Consider the following 19041-nt stretch of genomic DNA (forward strand, 5'->3'; position numbering starts at 1 on the left):
GTTTATAGAAGTTACAGCTGTTGTGAAATTGAGTGAAACGCTGGTCTGTACTGAATGGTGATGAGGATCTTGTCTTGGCAGATCTGTACATTCATACAGTTTCGACTCCTTTGCGATAATGCTGTGGAGTACAGGAAAGGGAATTGTACAGCTTAAGTAGAATTCAGTGTCAAGCTTTATGCTGTCAATCCACAGCAGTGACATCGATACTGTGAATAATATGAGCGGCTCCTCTCTCCCTCTTTTCCTCCCTTGTGGAGTCGGTAACAGTCATGTCTGTTTCAGAGGCTGGCATCACTACAACACAAAGAAATAAAGGAAGCTGCTGATAAAGAGAGTGCCAGCATCTCAAATGACAAGCTACGCCCCATGTAGTGACCTACATTGCTTTTTTGGCTATTTGTCTTCCCATGTGGCCAACAGTAGTGCACTATATGGGGGGGGGGGGGGGGGGGGGGGGGGACGGGACAGTATGATGTCTGAGAGATTAGTCCCCAGGACGGCTGCTGAGGTGTGGCCCCGCGCTGGTGTCAGATGTCACATTTGATGGAAGATCGTTGCGATGCCAGAGGTGACTATGTGTAGAAGATGACCTCAGGAATCTGTCCGTCCTCTACTGAAGTGCCGTTGTTGTTGCCCGCCGCGTAGCAGAAAGTGAAACACGTCTTTGTGCCAGTGGATGATGACTCGTGTGTTACCTTCCGCATTCCCTTAGTCCCGTAATGAGAGTCTGGGCCCTGCAAGACAGACAGACAGAGAGGTGGAATAAACTGGTTAAGACAAAGCTGCACGGGGACAGATTAGATATTATACAATTTTCACAAAGGGGGAAAAGAAACTATAGCTCAAGTGCTATTTTTTCAATACTATTTTTGAAGTCAAGCTTCTCATTTTTCTTTGTCTTTAAGAGTTTTAGATTCTCTTTTTTGAGAGTAAATTTTAATATATTTAGATTTCTGCACAGTTGGTCAAGCAAAAAAACTGTTAAAAACTGTAGTTATCAATTTTCACTAGTTTTTGACGTTTTATAGACCAAACAATTATGGTAAATAATCGTTAGTTGCAGCCCTGGAAAAAAAACATCATCTTTTCCTAGACTGGAATGCACTCCTATAAGTGCTGCATGTGTATGTTGTATTATCACACATCACAGACCTTCAGCGTAGCACAGGCAGTGTAGTTGACGTTGGGTAAGATCTCCACCGGTTCTTTGAACATGACTCTGAAGGTGTTGGCTGACCCATCACAGCTGAAGCCGGTATCATTCTGGCCCAGCACCGTGTTGCTGTCTGTGTGAATGATCTGCATTGAGAAAGAACAAACACAAACGTCCAAAATATGTTATAGTACATGCCTGCAACGTACAGTGAAACCAGATACAAACTTTCTTAAGGGTTCAGGGTTCACACCTGTATGTTGACTTGGTAGTCTGTGGGTCCGTGTATAGAGCCGTAGAGACCGAACCCAACCACAAATATCCTTCTGTTTACTGAGAACCTGAGAAGGAAAACAGAACGGGGACACATCAAGAGGGCATGAAAGTTAACTGTGTGGAGATGTATGTACAATGGTTGACTGAATGGGCATTTTTAGTTCATAAACGATAACTAAATATTTACAAAATCATTGATTGCTTTTAATTAATATAACCTCACTAACTTCAAAGTAAAAAAGAGTAAGCTATAATTATCTTTTTAAAATGCTCTGCTCCTCACTCACCGTATGCGGTCGCTTGTCCCACTGTAACCCCAGCGGCTCTCCACCTGTCCAAAACGCGTGATGCTGCACTCCTTCCCGCGGAGGCAGCAGCGGGGTCGATCAATGAATTCAACGCGAGGCTTCGGGTTTACAGTGAAGTGAAGGAAGAGACTCACCACCTCTCTGTCAGACAGAATACTAGACTGGGCTGGACCTGAAGGGACGATGACAAGACCCGAGGACAAGGATCAGGCTCAGATGAACAGGTTGTGTGTTTGTGTTTTAGCAGAGAGACGGATCGACAAAAAGCACAACAGACATGATTGGAAAGCTACAGTGTTGGTTTCATTGTGTTTCTGTTCACCTGCAGCGAACTCCTCAATGGTCATGAGAGGGAAGCGGATGAGCGTGAGAGCTTTGCCCAGCACTTTACGTTTGTTCTCGGGTGTGGGCTGCAGCTGCTGCCTGTGAGCCTCTGCGTCTGCCCAGCGCACCGCAGCACAAAACAAACGCACCTCCCTCACCCCGAGAGTATCCCTCTCCAACACTGCCACCAATGTATCTAAGAGAGGGAGCGATGAAAAAGCAATGGTAAGTTAGGCAGTTATCCTGAGAAATAACATGTGGCAATAATGACATTCACAAGGGGCCATTACCCAAATCTATGTCTGTGAAGCCTTCAGCGGCGAGAGCATCTCCAGTGTTCTTATCAATGTTCTCTAGACAAAGGCTGGCAAGCTGAGGCTCGTCAAACAACCGTGCCTGAAACGAAGAATACACCACCAGTTAAAGAAACATTTCACATCAAATCACATGCAAGAACTGGTCTACATTCATTGCTGGGCGAAGCAGACCTGTGTGAGCAGCATGAAAGCATTGTCTGCTCTCAGGTTCTTCTTGAGGAACTCCACGCAGTGAGCCTCCAGGGCTGGCACTGCATATTTTTTAGCTGTGTATAGTGTGGTCATCACCGTCTCAGGCCCAATCTGGACTTCATCAGAGTAGAGAAACCTGCAGTAGTTATATACAAGTTATATCAGACATTGCAATTTCAAATTCGAAAGTACTGACTTGTATGCTTGATGAAGTCTAAGCATATGATGATGACGTTGCATCGTCAGAGCTTACTTTCACCCCCAAATTCTTGCTATTTCCAAAATACAGTTATAACAAATTGGGGAGGAAGAAAAAACATAAACACGACAACTAAAGACACCCAAATCATCGTTTTAGATGGCACGTCCTCGTCCTCACACACGGCTTACTTAAGCAGGGCCAGAAAGGCAGCTGGCTCCACATCAGGAAGCTCAATTTCCGTTGAGGTCGTCGCCATCCCTCCGTTGAACATGGCATCAAACACCGCGCTGCCCACAGCCAGAACAAACCTGGCAACGTCAACAACCAGCAACGCAAAAGCAGAAAGAGGCTTTCAGATTCTCCGCTTCCCAGATTCACAGTAAGCTACCGAATATGTTGAACAAAAACATGCTGCGGTTCATCTCATCAACGTTACCTGTGCGCAGGTATCCTCTGAACCCCCATCCCTTTGCCCACCAAAAAATGAACGTCACTGAGCACTTCGTTGTTGAAGAGAAAGGCAAATCTCTCCTTCACGGTGCTCTTCGTCGCCTGCCAGTTGTACACCGGCTCCCGGTACACCAACACGGACGCGGCTGCCGGAGTGGCGGTCGGTGCTCCCGACGCCGACGCGTTTGACGCTGCGGTGGTTGCCATGTTGGACGCCGGGGTGGCCATTACTCCGGCTGCCGCAGCACCTGCCGCAGAGGACTGCTGCAGGGAGTTCTGCGCAGTCGGCTGAGCTCCGCTCGAAACACCGTTGCTGTCCCCGCCGCCAGGCCCCAGCTGCGGGTTGGGCCGCCTCGCCGCTCCCTGTGCTCCACCGGCGGAACCGGCCGCTCCGCCGTTGGACGCCGGCATGGAGAAGACGCTGTTGCTGGGCTGGCTGTTTCCCAAAGGACCCGGACCGGAGAAATTAAGGCAGGGAGGCCTACCGCTGTTGTCTCCAGCAGCCATCTTGAACCGAGTGTAGGCGTAAACAACACTCTTCATCGCTTTAAGTATTTCTGGTACTCGACGGTCGGAGCTGCCCTCTGCTGCCCCCTGGTGTCTGTTGGTGGTACTACAGCGTGCTCTCCTGAACAAAAGGGCCATTCCTCTCACACTGGTATTTATTCTATAGTAAAAAGTTTGTGATTGCTTATATATAAGATAAGGCCTATTTACTTTTAGTGAAATCGCTAGGCACAATCATTTGCTTTGGTAGTCCCTGTTTTAATTATCTACATTGCACAACCAGCTCTGCTCCCAGCAGACCACATGACACATGACAATAAAAACACTGTGCAATAATAGTTAATATAGTTTTTTTTTCTGTCTGTAAATATTATATTTCAGTTATTGTGTTTTCTACTGTTTTTATTGCTTATTTATAATACTTGTTTTTTATTTTTATTTTTATTTTTATCTTGTCTTTCTTTACTATGTCTCTGTGTGCACTTTAACTCTATGCTGCTGTAAGCCTGCAAATTTCCCCGCTGCGGGACTAATAAAGGATTATCTTATCTTATCTTATCTTATCTTATCTTATCTTATTGAGTTTGAAACCTGCCCGCTGAAGTCCAGACTTTGGGTGTTTGGTGCCCACATTTACACCTCTGCCCAATAATGGTCCCCTAAATTTCAACAGTCATTCGGCACGACTGGCCAGATCACATTTCAACTCAGAATCTGCCTTTGATAAAAGAACAATTAAAATCTTTGACCCAGCCTGCTACATCCATAATATCATCATATCATCATCATCATCATCATCATCATCATCATTGTCGACTGTAAATTAATAAATGAAAGTGGCAGGTGCACTCTCCCAGCTGTTATTAAAAATCATATATTTTGAAGTTGTTCTAGTTGACTTAACAAAATAAGAAGAATAAACAAGCAACAAGCCACTCTTTTATAATCCCATTTCATCAAAATGTCATCGATAACAACAGAAAGCGAGCAAAATGTAACTGAGACTTTGGTTCTAACAAGCATATGAGAAATTACTGCTTGTCTTATTGAGCAAACAAATTACTTTAGAACATAAAAATAATAAATGTATACTATTTTTCTTATCTTCCTATACTTTCAATGATGTTATAATATTTGTAAGAAACTGCAATTTTAGGCTTCGCTTAATTCCACTAAACTGTGTAAGTACTTCCCCATGTCTGTGAGCACGTCAACAGACATTATTATTATTATTATTATTATTATTATTATTATTATTATTATTATTATTATTTTCAGGGCTGAACAATGAGATCATGTACTCTGTTTTCTTTCTTGGAATGCGAGGGTTATAGGGGAGTTTACGTAATCCAATTGAAACTACATAAATTGGTTCACATAAGCTGATTCAGGTATTTTAATTAAATCTTATTACCTGCAGGTCAACCTGAAATAATGCACCCTATAATAATGTTATCCCTTGTAGACAGAGGCTTTTAAAAGAGGACATACAGTACCAGTCAAAAGTTTGGACACACCTTCTCATTCAACTACTTTGAAGAATCTAAAATATAAAACATATTCTGGTTTGTTGAGCATTTGTTTGTTTACCACATAATTCCATATGTGTTCCTTCATAGTTTGGATGTCTTCAATATTAATCTACAATGCAGAAAAAAATAAAAATAAAGAAAAACCATTGAATGAGAATGTGTGTCCAAACTTTTGACTGGTACTGTAGGCCGTCAAATGATAAATAAATATGTAATTTGAAAATGGATTGTGACTCATGACCTTTAGCAGTATTACGAATCAAATCATGTGTATCGCTCTGGCTATTATTATATATTCCGGACAAACATATGCATTGACATGCAGTTAAAATATGAAGTGATGGAAGAGTCTGTCAGGGGGCCTCATGTAAGCAAGTGCAATTGAATAAATACAATAATACATTTTATTATCTATTATTTATATCTGCTCCCAATAAAAGACCACATGACCACATGACAATAATAACATGACAATAAAAACCTGTGCAATACATTACACATTACACTGTTTTTATTGTTAAAATTGTTTTATTTTATTTTTATTTTTAGCTTGTCTTCTTCTACTATGTCTCTTGTGTGCACTTTACTCTCTGCTGTTGTAAGCCTGCAAATTGCAATTGAATTGAATAAATAGTGCAATTGAATAAATACAATAATACATTTTATTATCTATTATTTATATCTGCTCCCAGCAGACCACATGACAATAATAAAAACCTGTGCAATACATTACACATTACACTGTGCAATAATAGTTAAAAAAGTTAAAAATAGTTAAAATAGTTGTTGTTTTTTTCTCTGTCTGTAAATATAATATTTCAGTTATTGTTTTTTTTTTATTGCTTATTTATAATACTTGTTTTATTTTATTTTTATTTTTCATTTTTTATCTTGTCTTCTTCTACTATGTCTCTTGTGTGCACTTTACTCTCTGCTGCTGTAAACCTGCAAATGTCCCCACTGCAGGACTAATAAAGGATTATCTTATCTTATCTTATTATTATCTTATCTTATCTTATCTTATCTTATCTTATCTTATCTTATCTTATCTTATTAGGCACACAAAACACTAGAACAAGACTCTTCTAAAAATGCTGTGTAACTTCTGAAAACAATGAATGAAGACATGTTTTGAGTTTGCTGCTACTCATCAACCGTGACGTCAGGGCGACGCTGGGGGGGGGCTGTCCTCCTCCTCCTCCTCCTCCTCCTGAAACAAGATGGCTGTGCACGCAGGAGGAGCAGCGGAGGAGAGCTGAGGCAATGCAGAGGAGGAGGAGGAGGAGGAAGAGGGGGGCGAGGATTTCACTCTCTCGTGTGTCTTGTCCTGTGAAGAGAGCAACAGCTCTGCAGAGATCCAGAGGATGCTGGCTCGTTTCCGTGACCATATAAGGTAGAGAGGCTTTTCTGTTTCTCTCTCGCTGTAACCCCGGAGACCAGCGGAACCGACCCAACACACCAACGGAGAGCACAGCAGAGGACAGCCGGGGACGCTCACACCGACACCAGAGATGTCCCTGCTGTGTGTGGGAGGTAAGACAACACACGGTACCCTCTGTGTGATGTGGCTGGACTGTCACTTCACTTGTGCTGATCTGTCATTAAAGCACACACAGGAGGAGCCGGTCTCACGTTTGGGGGATGCCACTGGGAGACGTTTTGACTGCACTGGTGCTGATGCTGATTGACATGTTGTTGGTTGGTGATAGAGGTGATGTGTGTGAATGAGTTGTGTGACTGTCAAATTAAAAAACAGGCTAGCCCAGTCGTGACTGTTGAAGCCAGCAAACATTCATTGGCTCTTTTGAGTTTATAAATGTCTTCATGCAGGAGGAGAGAGTGTGTGTGTGTGTGTGTGTGTGTGTGTGTGTGTGTGTGTGTGTGTGTGTGTGTGTGTGTGTGTGTGTGAGAGATCTGCTGGGTTCATTCACGCGTAGGCAGTCAAAGGAGGTGGAGGACTAGGAAAAGCCCCTGCTGATGCTGATGATGATGATGCTGATGCTGCACCGCCGCCTCCTCCGCTCCGCCGTGGTCGTGAGGGAATACTTGTAGCCGGCTGGAGATGCTCGTCCCTTCTCAACGTTGTCGTTTTCCCTGAAGCGATGCGTCACCCTTCCCAGCAGACTCCCCTCAAGCTCCTGATGCTGACACTTTCGCCTTTCAGTGCGATGAATAAGCATCTGCTGTGATTGCTCATGAAGTAGCACCACCTCCGTCTCTAGATCCAGGGTGCAGTAATCAGGGAGATAGATAACCCACGTTGAGAGGGCACTCTTAAACACATTCTGTGTGTCTTAGGCTTTCGTTGACCAGATAGAGTGTTATGTTAACTCATTAAAACATAAAGGGATGGCAATGAGCAAGGTTTTTTTCTTTGCAATTTTACAGCATCGCGACTTGATTTTAGGCATCAGGAGAACCTGAAGTGTGTTTAGGATTTGACTACTAAACCCCAAACTGTCAATCAGTAGTCTCCAACAAACCATGATTTAGTGTGTATATTCTCTTAAATAATTGATCAATTGTTGGCCTCTGAGATCCCATTTAGAGCTGAAACATTAATAAGACACTGAATTATCTGTGGAAAATAAATAGGAAAATACTTTGAAATCCCAAAATATTAAACATAAGACCAAAAAAAAATGGGTAAATGGAAACAACTGAATATTTGTAGTTCTGCTTAAAATATGACAAATCTTGATAATCAAAACATTTGCAGATTCTTCTTCTATTGATCAACTAATTGATTAGACAACAATTCAATTCTTTAAGCTCTATATCTGATCTAGCCCTGGTCAGTAAATGAGTGTGTGGAGGTTTGTTTGAGATCCAGACCTGTAGATGGATTAATGGCAACATGGAGACAAAATGAAAATTAAGGGGGTTTCAAAGTCACCTTTAATACATCAGGCCCATTATGGATGCCAGCCCACCTCCTCCCGTCCTGCCAGTAACACCCACTGACTGTCCCTGCACTGAGTCAGTCCCAGGAGTCATTAAGACCCTCAGCGTTATTCATTCATAAACACCGGGCGAGGCTGTCAGTGTCGTAGACTACGAGACTTGGCGGAGAGCCCTTTCTCTGTTCCCTTACATCATTCATGCTTACCTGACTGGAGCTATTTCTGGCCTCCACAGTACTTTGTGCCTCTTGAATAGGCAGCATTTTTTGGAGCATCTGCCGACGAAGCACAATTCAGACAGAGATACCGATTAACTCAGAAAAACTTGGCATCTTTTCCTGCAGATATTTCACATTTTCAAATGTAGTTTTCTCCATGTCCTGAGATCTGGGAGTGTAATGTCTCTGTCAGCAGTTGCAAGGACTACTGCAGATCTGCATTTATATATAATCCTTAAAAAATAAGGTGCTGTCTCTGAATCACTTCAGCCTTCATTTTGTCAGTGGATGGCTGACCTCGGCTCACCCACTCCCTACTTTACATTCCCTGACAGTTCATGTTGAAGGGTTTGCTTGATTCCCTGTCGAGTCTCTGTTTTCCTGGCAATCCGCTTAGTTCCCATAAGTCAGAGTCTGCTGTGTCAGAGGTACTTCCTCAATGAAGTAAATGGGTTTGCACAGAACTTGCTGTTGGGTCCTGCAGATTGTGCTGCACATTCTTTGATTAAAGAATTAAAAAAAAAAAAAAAACACACTTTGATTTGTTATGCCCTTAAATACATTTAATCAGATGGTGATAGATGGTTATAGCTTTGACCTTATTTTCTAAATCAGGGTTACCTACATTTCAGTCGATTTATCCAACGTTACAGCCCTTCAGAGGCTTATTGTCCATGAGTTATAGGCATTGACATGTACAGTATTTGTGTTGTGGTCCTCCTATCTGCTTGGATACATTTGTGGAACTTGTGGACATTTCTCATTGTAACTCACCTTGTCAGAGAGATTTATGATTGCGTGGTATTATTAAGCTTCAGCTTTCCACTGTCAAAAATCCAATTCCTTTTTTATTGATCCTCCTCATGTACTGATATATTTCCAGGGCGGTTTTAGTGTTGACACTAAAACACAGTATGAAGCAAGCTCTGATGTGGTCTACCTAAACAATGTGAAAGGACTGTTAAAAACACAGCTCGGTTCCTTTCTTGTCTTCATTCATTCATTGTATTTAATTATGTTGTTTTCTTTAACATTCACAGCGGGCATTCAGCTACAGCTGTGTTTAATAACACAACTGGATATCAAAATGATGTTGAGCCAGAGCAGAAGGGCTGAGAATGTGTGTTTATGTTTGTTGCATTTTCAGCTGAAATTGAGATTGGTGAGGTATGAATGGAAGCAGAGATTTCTATTTCTTTTTTTATCGCTTTTTGTCATTGCTGCAGGTGTATGTGAGTGAGTCACTGCAGTTGAGTGTGTGTGTGTGTGTGTGAGTGCTTCTCTGCCTGCTGATGTAACAGCATGGCATTTAAGCTGCAGATTGAGCTTGAATTTGTGTGTTTCATGAAAGAAATACAAAGTAAAAATAGAGAAAGAGAAGAAAAAGTGCATTGCTGACTCAGGGCAATTTTATGTCATCTTTAGTTTTTTTTGTGGTTACTATGGTGACCGTTTCTGGTCACCATAGTAAGTTAATTGTGAATTGGCGCATTGTGTTTCTTAAGGTGTGATAAAGGTGCAAGTTGGGTTAAATAGCATATTGAGATTTCTTTTGCATGTTACCAACGTGTGTGGCGTGTACACAGCTGCATCGTGGTGTGGGGATCTGAAGCATGTGTGTGCGTGGTGGGGAGCAGCAGGTAGTGGAGCATTAAAAATGTATGTGTGAGTTACGTCAAAGCTGGTGAAAAAGGTGCTGCAGAGAGAGAGCCTGGGCTTTAACTGTACTCTGAAAAATCCTCTGACACTTTGTTTGATAAAGGAAAGTATTTTCCCTTTTGAAAGCTTGTACAGTGAAGACACACCCGAAGTTAACTGGTATTATTGGGCCCTTGCATGTTGATGTTTCTAATCTTCAAAATCTGAAATATTAAATGGTTTTACACCACATCTACTACTATTACAACTGGAATTCCTTCTAATAAAAACATGTTAATAATGAAAACATGAGTATTTATGTCATCTTTTTTAAATCTGTGCTGTATAGTTATTTTTTATTTGCATGTAGGTATACTGTACTTCCACATTCTGTATCCCATACCGATGAAGCACAGCAGGAAAGCTGCTCATGTTTTTCCAGCGCTGTGTGTTGCTATGCTTTGCCAACACGCTCAGTGCCAACATGTCTGGACCTTATGGCAAAAAAGGCAGAGCAGTTATTCCAAATCTGCATAGTTGCAAATTCAGTTTCTTGCATTACCACTCATGTAGTAAGTGAGTATCTACTGAATATACCTTATGCCAGTCAGTGGTTATTGGGAAATATGTCTTAACATGTATCAAAATCCTTAGTCCAGTTTAATGTATTATAATTCACAGACTGTGTCTTACTATATCACAGGCACTCTCTTGTTGCCTGTTCCCGCTGTAAAAGCCAGAAAAGAGGGTGCAGGAGCGTTCTGAAGTGAAAGCAGATGGTGTTCCCGTGTGTGACTTTGTCCCTCTTTGTGTCCACAGTTAAGAAAGCCAAGCTGGATGGACCCCAAGGTAAGACCTGGGATCCTGGCAACAGAAAGAGGAAGAGACTCGCTGTTATGTGACATACATCTTTAAGCAGACTGAGAACACATTACATGCTGCAGCCATTAATAGAATTGAAGGGATGGAAAGTCAGTTAATCTGTAGAATATAATACCTGTATCTAACAGGGACTATACATTATTATTATTTTTAAATCCAAGCACATTTCATTATAACGAATATCTTTCTTCGTCCCTCTCTCCTGGACAGAGAAATTCAACACTTATGTGACTCTAAAGGTACAAAATGTGAAGAGCACAACCATCGCTGTCAGGGGCAACTTGCCCAGCTGGGAGCAGGACTTCATGTTGTAAGTCCCTCTTTGTCTTCAGACAGAACTCTCTCTTCTCACTCTGTTCCTCCCTCTCCCTCGCTCTTTCCTCTGCTTTCTCTTTTCATCCGCTCATCTTCACTCCAGTTCAGCAGAGTGCTTTTGTGTTGTTTTTTTTATCTCTTACTTTCTATCAACTTCCCCCCCTCTCCTCTTTTTCACTCCTCTACCCCAAGTGCCCTTCATCCCTGTATTGTTTCAAGCAGCTCTTCCTCTCAACATCCGCACCTCCAACAACCGCCTCATCCTCTTTTTCATCCACTCTCCCTCGACACTTCTGCCCCTCTCATCCTCGTTCTCAACCTTGGCATCCTCCCAGCACCTCCTTCCTCTCCTCTGTCACTTCTTCTAAACACGGCTCCTTGATCTTTATCTACTCAGCCCCTCCTCCTCCTCATCTTTCCATTTCAACCTTACCTTTCCCTTCTTATTCCCTCTCCTATTTCTGCTCTCTAGGCATCATCAGCAGCGTTTCACACTTTTAAATGAGTTTGTTTGGGATTGTGTTTAAATAAGTATTATGACAGCTTTTTGCAATCATTAAAACATCATACAACACAGAGTATTTGGCATGCAAAGAGAATACCAGCATATGGGCGATAAACGGTGGGAATGGTTTAGCATGTGGGATGCGTCAGGCAGGCTGACTGCGGAGTCCTGTGCATTTGTAATATGTTCGGAGGCGTTGAGCATTGTACTGGGGTTGCATCAGTGAAGCTGTGTTATGTAATGTTTGGGCTGCAGAGAGGGCCTCATCCCCTCCTTCAAACTGCCTTTAAATGACTGTTCCCCCTCAGTCACAGTCATGAATCAAACAGGCACGTTTCCTTAAAGGAGTCACCACTGAGACGGGAAATCCAGTCCCCCTATTTCTTAATTAAAGTTCCCACTCTCTTCCTCCAGGCATGCGATACAATCACCTCCTCCACTGCCTTCATCACACTCTTCTTTCTTCCGTTGATTCATCCCCCGCTCTCTCTCTCTCTCTCTCTCTCTCTCTCTCTCTCTCTCTCTCTCTCTCTCCTCCTCCTCTTCTGTCCATCCGGCTTCCTGCTGTCTTGTTAATGTTTTATGTGAGATTTTCTCAGGCTTGCTCCCACAGAGACATGTCTTATATTTGTCACAATGAAGCCCACAAGTAATTACTGTGCAGCGTGTGTGTTTGAGGGCCTCGGTGTGTTTAGCATTTGTCTTTAAATTGTGATGGAAGAAGTCCTTTGTTCAAACTTCTACTCAAGTAAAAGTATTTTTAGCAAAATGTTCTTTTCTCTCATTTTTAAAATCCTAAATATTGGATAATTTAACCTTCAACGACTAAAAGTTTAATCTTTAACAATGCACTGTATTTTATAAAATAATCATGTTTTTCTTATGTAAAATCTTAATCCGAAAATAAACTACATCTGTCAAATAAATGTCATTATTAAGTAGCATAAAATTGCTGTCTTTGCATTTATTTTTTATACTAAGGCAGTAACGTTTTCTCTTGGCTTTTAACGTTTCTGTTTGTCTTTCTCTTCCTATCCAGTGAAATTAACCGCTTGGACCTGGGTCTGACAGTAGAGGTGTGGAACAAAGGGTTGATCTGGGACACCATGGTTGGCACTGTGTGGATTCCTCTGCATAGTATCCGACAGTCAAATGAGGTTTGCCACTAACCACATGCACCACTTGAGAAATACTGTAGTTGAACACTCTGTACTCAGCTGTACTCAAGGGACTCACTCAGTTGCTGGTTGGACATGTTTTCATCACGCTCATCCATTTGTAAAGCATGTTGTTTGCGTGTCAGCTGGAAAATGTCTTTCTGTACGTAGGAAGGTCCGGGGGAGTGGCTCACACTGGACTCTCAGGTCATCATGACTGATAATGAGATCTGTGGCACCAAAGAGCCCACTCTCCACCTGGTGCTGCTCGACACACGCTTTGAACTGCCCCTAGGTGAGAAATCAATATTCACATCAAAGTCAGAAACTGTCAATAGGGTGGTGTAGATGAGAATATGAAAATATAGGAAATCATCAACCCTTGAAGGAAGGAGAAGATGACTTGAATAAATGATGTCTGTCTGTATATTTCCACAGCAAACAGTGATATAGGAACACCAATAATCTCTGACTGATTAATTAAACTGACCCACTTTTCAGTGATGTGTATTCAAGGCTGTATGTGTGTAGGAGGGGAAAGTGTTGGTGTCCTTTCCCTCTCAGTAATCTAGTTGTGTTGCTCTTTACATTGATTAGGTGTTATTGTCTTACTGTTTCCTCTTCCTCAAGTCGATAATGTACATCTGACTACTCAGTTTGTGAACCTAATCTGTTGATAGGGGTCTGGCTTTAAGGCTATAAGTGAACAGGTCAATTTTCAATGTCACAGGTCGAAGTGTCTGGGTCAAACAATATTGGCAAATGAGTGGTTTTAGCTAACTTTGTCATCAGTTTTTTAAAGTTTGTAACAAAGAACATAACGGTTTTCAGGCAAAAACTGTCTGGAATATTTATTTTACAGCCTACATAGGCGGTGCCTCATTAGGGTTGTTTTTGCCACCTGAGTTTGTCTGGCTTGTTGTTTTCAGATATCCCAGAGGATGAGGCACGATACTGGGCTAAAAAACTGGAGCAGCTCAATGCCATGAGGGACCAAGATGTAAGCTGTCAACCCATTTGATTTAATACCCCAGCATATACTCACATTTTAGGAGCATGGCAACATGATTAATTGGGGGAATAACTATATCATACATAAGAAGATGAAACTGTTCACTTTCTCCACATCCTGCATATAGGCATAACATATACATTTTGATTACAAGTTAACCTCTTCATGGTGTAAGTTTTATATTTGTCTGACTCCAGTATTCTTACCAGGAGGAGCAGGAACGCCCTCTACGTGTACCAGGAACCCAGTGCTGTAAGTGACAATCACTGTTTGTATAAGCCCCTCATTAAAATGTGCTGAACAAGAGAATTATGTGTTTAACTGTTGAGATGTAATTAGATTGCTTAAGCTCAGTGTGTGCGTAATGCGTGTAACCACACATGAGTTGTTGTGTGTTAGATGGTAAAAGATTGCTGCACTGTAAAGGATCGATAAGGGTATCAGATGTCCGGAGGCGAGCTCCAACAGGATGCTGCTGTGTTTCCACTATTGGCCCAGTCTGCCAAGCATGCTGAGCCAGCTGTCAGGTGCAGGTGGAAAGACTTGGAGGCTCAGCACTCCCTCCGTGCTCTCTTTCCATTCACCAGCTCCATGTGGGAACATTGATGCTGTCATTGTGCAAATGCATGATTATGTTTGGACACAATTGCAATTTATAATCAATACTGACACCATCCTGTTTTATTGCAGGTAACTGGAGTCTATGGGGAGACCAACCGAGTAAGTGTACAAAGTGTACGTACAGTGCAGTCCATCAGTGTCTGGGGAATAACATAGGTTTAAGGATGCTGACTTTCAGCTTCAATTTGAGAGTGTTAACATGTGAACAGTGTAGGACTTTTGTCACTGTCCTGCTTCACTGTTCATAAATTGGGAATATGTGTTAAATTAATGTCAGAAGTTTCAAGACCCCCCAAAAACATTGCTTTTTCTCCCACCTTTTAGTGGATCTAGTCATGCAGATAGTTTTGGTTTTATTTGCCAAGGTTTATCCATCTCTGTAATTTCTGCCACCATTCTTGTTGTGCTCGTGGTGGTGCTTAAAAAAAGACATTTAGAAAAGACATGCATTCAGTCCGTGTTACACTGGATAATAAGCAGCCTCACTAGCAAAAGCTCTCATAGGGACTATTTCTTTGGTAGAAAGTAGTCCAAATCAAAAACTACGAAGTCTGTGGATTATCCAGAGTAATTTGGGTGAACTGACCCTTTTTACATCATTCATTGTTTTATTTCAAACACTGTACAAATACAAATGGACTGCACTGCCCATACTTCACATAGAAACCTTGAGGACATAGGTATACATACATGTATTAAAAAAAACCTCTCTCTGTCCCTCACTCTCCGTCTATCTTTTTCTCTCTTGCTGTGATTAGCAGATGGTCTTATATAAGTGTCTGTCAGACTCACCCACACAACTGCAGAGACTCATCTCTGTTCACACAGAGGTAAAGGGAAAGAGCAGTGGGGTAATCATAGATGGTGAGCAGAGACAGAGAGGGACCGAGAGAGACCGAGAGAGATAGAGAGAGACAGGGTTGAAGGGAGAAACAAAGTTTGATGACTTTAATTATTGTTTACATGCCTGGACAGATGACAGTGAAGGTGTAAGCGGTGCAACAGCCGCCTTCATCCAAGTGTGAGAGACAATGATGGATAATGATGAATGATTAATAGATGCTGGTTTCACATTTGACTGATTCAGCACTGCTAAAGTCTCTCACCACTTCCCTCTGGGATGTTAATCTCTGATCTATTGACACCACAGAGAAATAAAGCATCTCCTCAGTGAGCAGGATTTGGATCTATGAACTGTTAAGATGATGATGTTCATCATGTGCTTCATGTATGGATGCACTCTGAATGACCTATGTGGGTCTGATAGGGGTTCATTAGTGGAATGCTGCCATCTCATCTATATTATCTGTAATTACCATAGTACTAAAAGATTGGGTCAGTGCTGATTAAAGCCTCTTATTTCTGTGCCACATGACAAGTCGTCAACTGGGATTATCACTTTCATTCCGTCATTCTTTCATATTCACTTTCTTATATATTTCTCTTGATTTTCTTTTCTCCTATTACTGCACATTGCTAGGAAACCTAAAAGACTGCTGATTTTTTTTTTTTATCCTCTCGCCATGCGTATGTACCTCTGTGCAGATGAAGACCCAGACAGTGCTGTGGACGACAGGGACAGCGACTATCGCAGTGAAACCAGTAACAGCATCCCCCCTCCCTACTACAGCACTTCCCAGCCCAATGCCTCTGTCCACCAGTATCCCATCAGCCACCAGCACCGCAGCTCCAGAAGCTTGACTTACACGAGCACTGGCAACAGCCATGACCTCGACTACCAACATCAGAGAACTGTCAGGTGTGTACCTGCTTCAGTGTTAGTAGGAAGTTAAAGTAATGATTATCTTCATCATCAATTTTTGTTTTGTTTGATAAATTGTTTTATTTATAAGAAATTCAGAACAATGTCCATCTTTCATTTATTTCACAATGATTTAAAACAGAAAACTGCAGCAAATTCTCATATTTGAGCTGGAAACAGTTTGTCATTTTTGCTTAATTAACAGCTTATTGTAAGACTTTGTAGCTTATAAAACAAGAAATTATACAATCTTCCTTTAACAAAATGAAAACCTAAATTAATAAGCAATTAAATGCACCATAGCCACATTTAAAACACTTTTGCAGCTTCCACCTCATGTGGTCTGGTATAGTAATTAGCTTATGGCGGCTAATGTTAGCAAACTTTAGAATATATTGTTAGATATTTCTGTGTAACTGATATTTCTTAGTTAGTTTGCTGACTTTATGACCCCTCTCAACTGTTACAGCTATTTTTTTTACATTTCCCATTTTATGGGAAACATTATTCAGTTTCAGGTTCATGCTAGTATTTTGGGGTTTCTACTCAAAAATGTTTACATGCTTTAATGTTTAAAAAAAACATTCATTCTCATACTGTATGTCCCTTTGTAAGAAACGCTCCAGTTTAGCTCCTGTCTCTTTAAGCCCCCCTTCCGTCAAAGTCCAATCTGCTCTGATTGGCTTACCAGAAAAATATGGCACACTTTGCAAATGTAGTTCTCAAGCCGTGAATTGAGATTAACAGATGTTTGGCGGTGTATTCTAATGCGCCTGCATGTGACATAGGAAAAGGAGCCAAATGTGAATGGCTTGTTGAATCACATCTTTTCTGTTCTAAGCAGCCCACAGAAAAGTGACTGGGTTGTCTTATTTCACAGTTTGTGGGTTGTTAAGCACTCCAGATACCCATATGTTTTAGGCCTCTTTCACAGCAGACATTTTGACTTAGTAGGTAAAGCACAGGAGATACCAATAACACTAACAATGGCTCTATTCTATTTGAGTGTCCCAGTAAGCCATGACAGTGTGACAGTGTGCCAGGATGCACAATACCAGGACACTAAAACTGGAGCAGGAGAGAGTTTCCACCTGCTTTAAGACAGCCATCATCGTCCCTGTGTCTTTAAAGTCTCTGTAGTCTAAATGACCACCGCAATGAGGCACTCACCCGTTCTCTGATGAAATGCTTTGAGAAGAAACGGTTCCCCAGCAGCCCCTCCTGTTCACACTGTAAACCCACACCTGCTACCCCTGACATGAAGAGAACAGTCTTGAAGATGACACTACCGTCATCGGCAGATTACAAACATCAAGGAAACTTCAACAAACAACCTGACCTGGTCACCATCATAATTTTTTTTATTATTTACAGCTCTGCTTTTCCTACTGTGACCTGTCAAAATGTCCAAAGAAGAAGTTCCCATTAGTGAATGCACATAGGCAGTGAACTTCTGCCATGCCCTGTTTGTGTATGCGAGTCCTTCATTGGGTCATACAGACCAATTGCTATTTCTCTTTCACAGTTGTTTACAATAATGTTTAATTTCTCAGCTTGTATTGACATATTTCTCCCAGACTGGTATTGAAACTATGCATCCCTTCACCGCTTGCTTTATGAATTATTCAACTGGCAATCTAATAGTCAATACTGCACATAAGATTAGCTGCTTGGGTGAGTGTATTGGACAGGGCAACCTCCTCTCACCCCTGCCCATTCTTCTTCATCTCTTTCCTCTCAGCTCTCTACAATCGCTCCCTGTGCTCTATCCTTCTTATTTTGTCTATGTGCTCACCACTCCCTTCTTGTCTTAATTATCTCCCTCTACCCCCAACCATCCTCCTTCCTCTCTGTGCCTCTATTCTGTTTTTAATATCCCCATTCATCAAGGAGTATAAATACTTTTTGCCCTGTTCGTTGTATTTCTGGATGCTTGTTCTTGTTCTTTTGTCAGCTTTCTGGAGGCCTCTCAACTTTCTGTTCTGCACTATTTCTCGCTGCTTGTCTGGTACTCTTGTATCCCCAGTGCTTTTCATCGATTAGCCATCAACATTATTCCTGGCCACCCAAAGACATGTAGAAAAAGTTTTTAGTAAGGCTGTCCGATAGATTGCAAAGTGTACAAGCCATTGAGTGCTCCAATAAAGTGCTCTGTAAGCAGTTTGGGGATTATGGTTCATTAAGTGAGGTTAACCCATTAATTTCACATGTGTACATGTATACATAATAACCTGAATGAAAGCGCCTCTACGTTAATTTAAAAACTGGATCCCTCTTAAGTACTTTAATAATTAGCCTTTTCTGGCATGTTGCAGTCTTGCACCCTAACCCTTTCTGTTTCCTCTTCACTTCCCCTCCCTTCAGTCCGTCGGGGAGCTATGCATCTTCTGCAGAGCTGAGTCGGTGCAGCAGTCAGCTGAGCGAGGAGGACTATGGCGTTGAGTACGGAGAGAGGGACCCTTACGACGAGAACGACTCTTACCACTCCTGCCACTCCTCGGTTAGCTACAGTAAAGGCTCTCCAGACTGGGACCCTGATGAGACCCAGGGGGCGTACAGCGATGAGGGCGGCTACAGCAAAGACGGAGGAGAGGAGGCGGCTCTGTATGAGGAGGATGACGGAGGACTGTATGAGGGAGAAGAGGAGGGCCTCTATGAGGATGAGGAGATGATGTATGATGAGGAGGATTTGTACAACTTGGAGGGGACCCTCAGTGAGGACATGGAGCCTCCATTTACCCCCACCCCAACGTCAACAGCCCCC

General features: G+C 42.0%; 2 protein-coding genes across 2 annotated transcripts in view; one reads left to right on the plus strand and one right to left on the minus strand.

Annotated features, from left to right (window-relative positions):
• Positions 1-443: 443 nt before the first annotated feature.
• On the minus strand, positions 444-3783 carry LOC129115321 (BTB/POZ domain-containing protein 2-like). Its single transcript, XM_054626899.1, has 9 exons — positions 3212-3783; positions 2964-3083; positions 2553-2709; positions 2355-2460; positions 2063-2260; positions 1720-1912; positions 1410-1497; positions 1156-1302; positions 444-737 (listed from the first exon to the last, which is right to left on the minus strand). Exons 1-9 carry the CDS (start codon positions 3766-3768, stop codon positions 576-578), a joined length of 1728 nt encoding a protein of 575 aa, XP_054482874.1. The 5' UTR covers positions 3769-3783; the 3' UTR covers positions 444-575.
• A 2992-nt stretch (positions 3784-6775) lies between these two features.
• Positions 6776-19041, plus strand: part of LOC129111826 (protein unc-13 homolog A-like) — a 30041-nt gene continuing 17775 nt past the window's right edge. Inside the window, 10 exon segments of the mRNA XM_054623955.1 lie at positions 6776-6797; positions 10843-10872; positions 11116-11215; positions 12765-12882; positions 13054-13177; positions 13812-13882; positions 14092-14146; positions 14585-14614; positions 16061-16274; positions 18642-19039. Of these exon segments, the coding sequence (XP_054479930.1) occupies positions 6776-6797; positions 10843-10872; positions 11116-11215; positions 12765-12882; positions 13054-13177; positions 13812-13882; positions 14092-14146; positions 14585-14614; positions 16061-16274; positions 18642-19039 (1162 nt within the window).

The sequence above is a fragment of the Anoplopoma fimbria genome, chromosome 3 (genome assembly GCF_027596085.1).
Source record: "Anoplopoma fimbria isolate UVic2021 breed Golden Eagle Sablefish chromosome 3, Afim_UVic_2022, whole genome shotgun sequence".
NCBI classification, from domain to species: Eukaryota; Metazoa; Chordata; class Actinopteri; order Perciformes; family Anoplopomatidae; genus Anoplopoma; species Anoplopoma fimbria.

What these genes read in the sequence shown, in the direction of transcription:
- LOC129115321 (XM_054626899.1), bottom strand. Translation starts at nt 3,768, where the DNA reads ATGAAGAGTGTTGTTTACGCCTACACTCGGTTCAAGATGGCTGCTGGA. An exon ending in GCCTTTCTGGCCCTGCTTAA is followed by an intron (nt 2,710 to 2,963) that starts GTAAGCCGTGTG and finishes TAACTACTGCAG; the next exon opens with GTTTCTCTACTCTGATGAAG. An exon ending in CTTCACAGACATAGATTTGG is followed by an intron (nt 2,261 to 2,354) that starts GTAATGGCCCCT and finishes TCCCTCTCTTAG; the next exon opens with ATACATTGGTGGCAGTGTTG.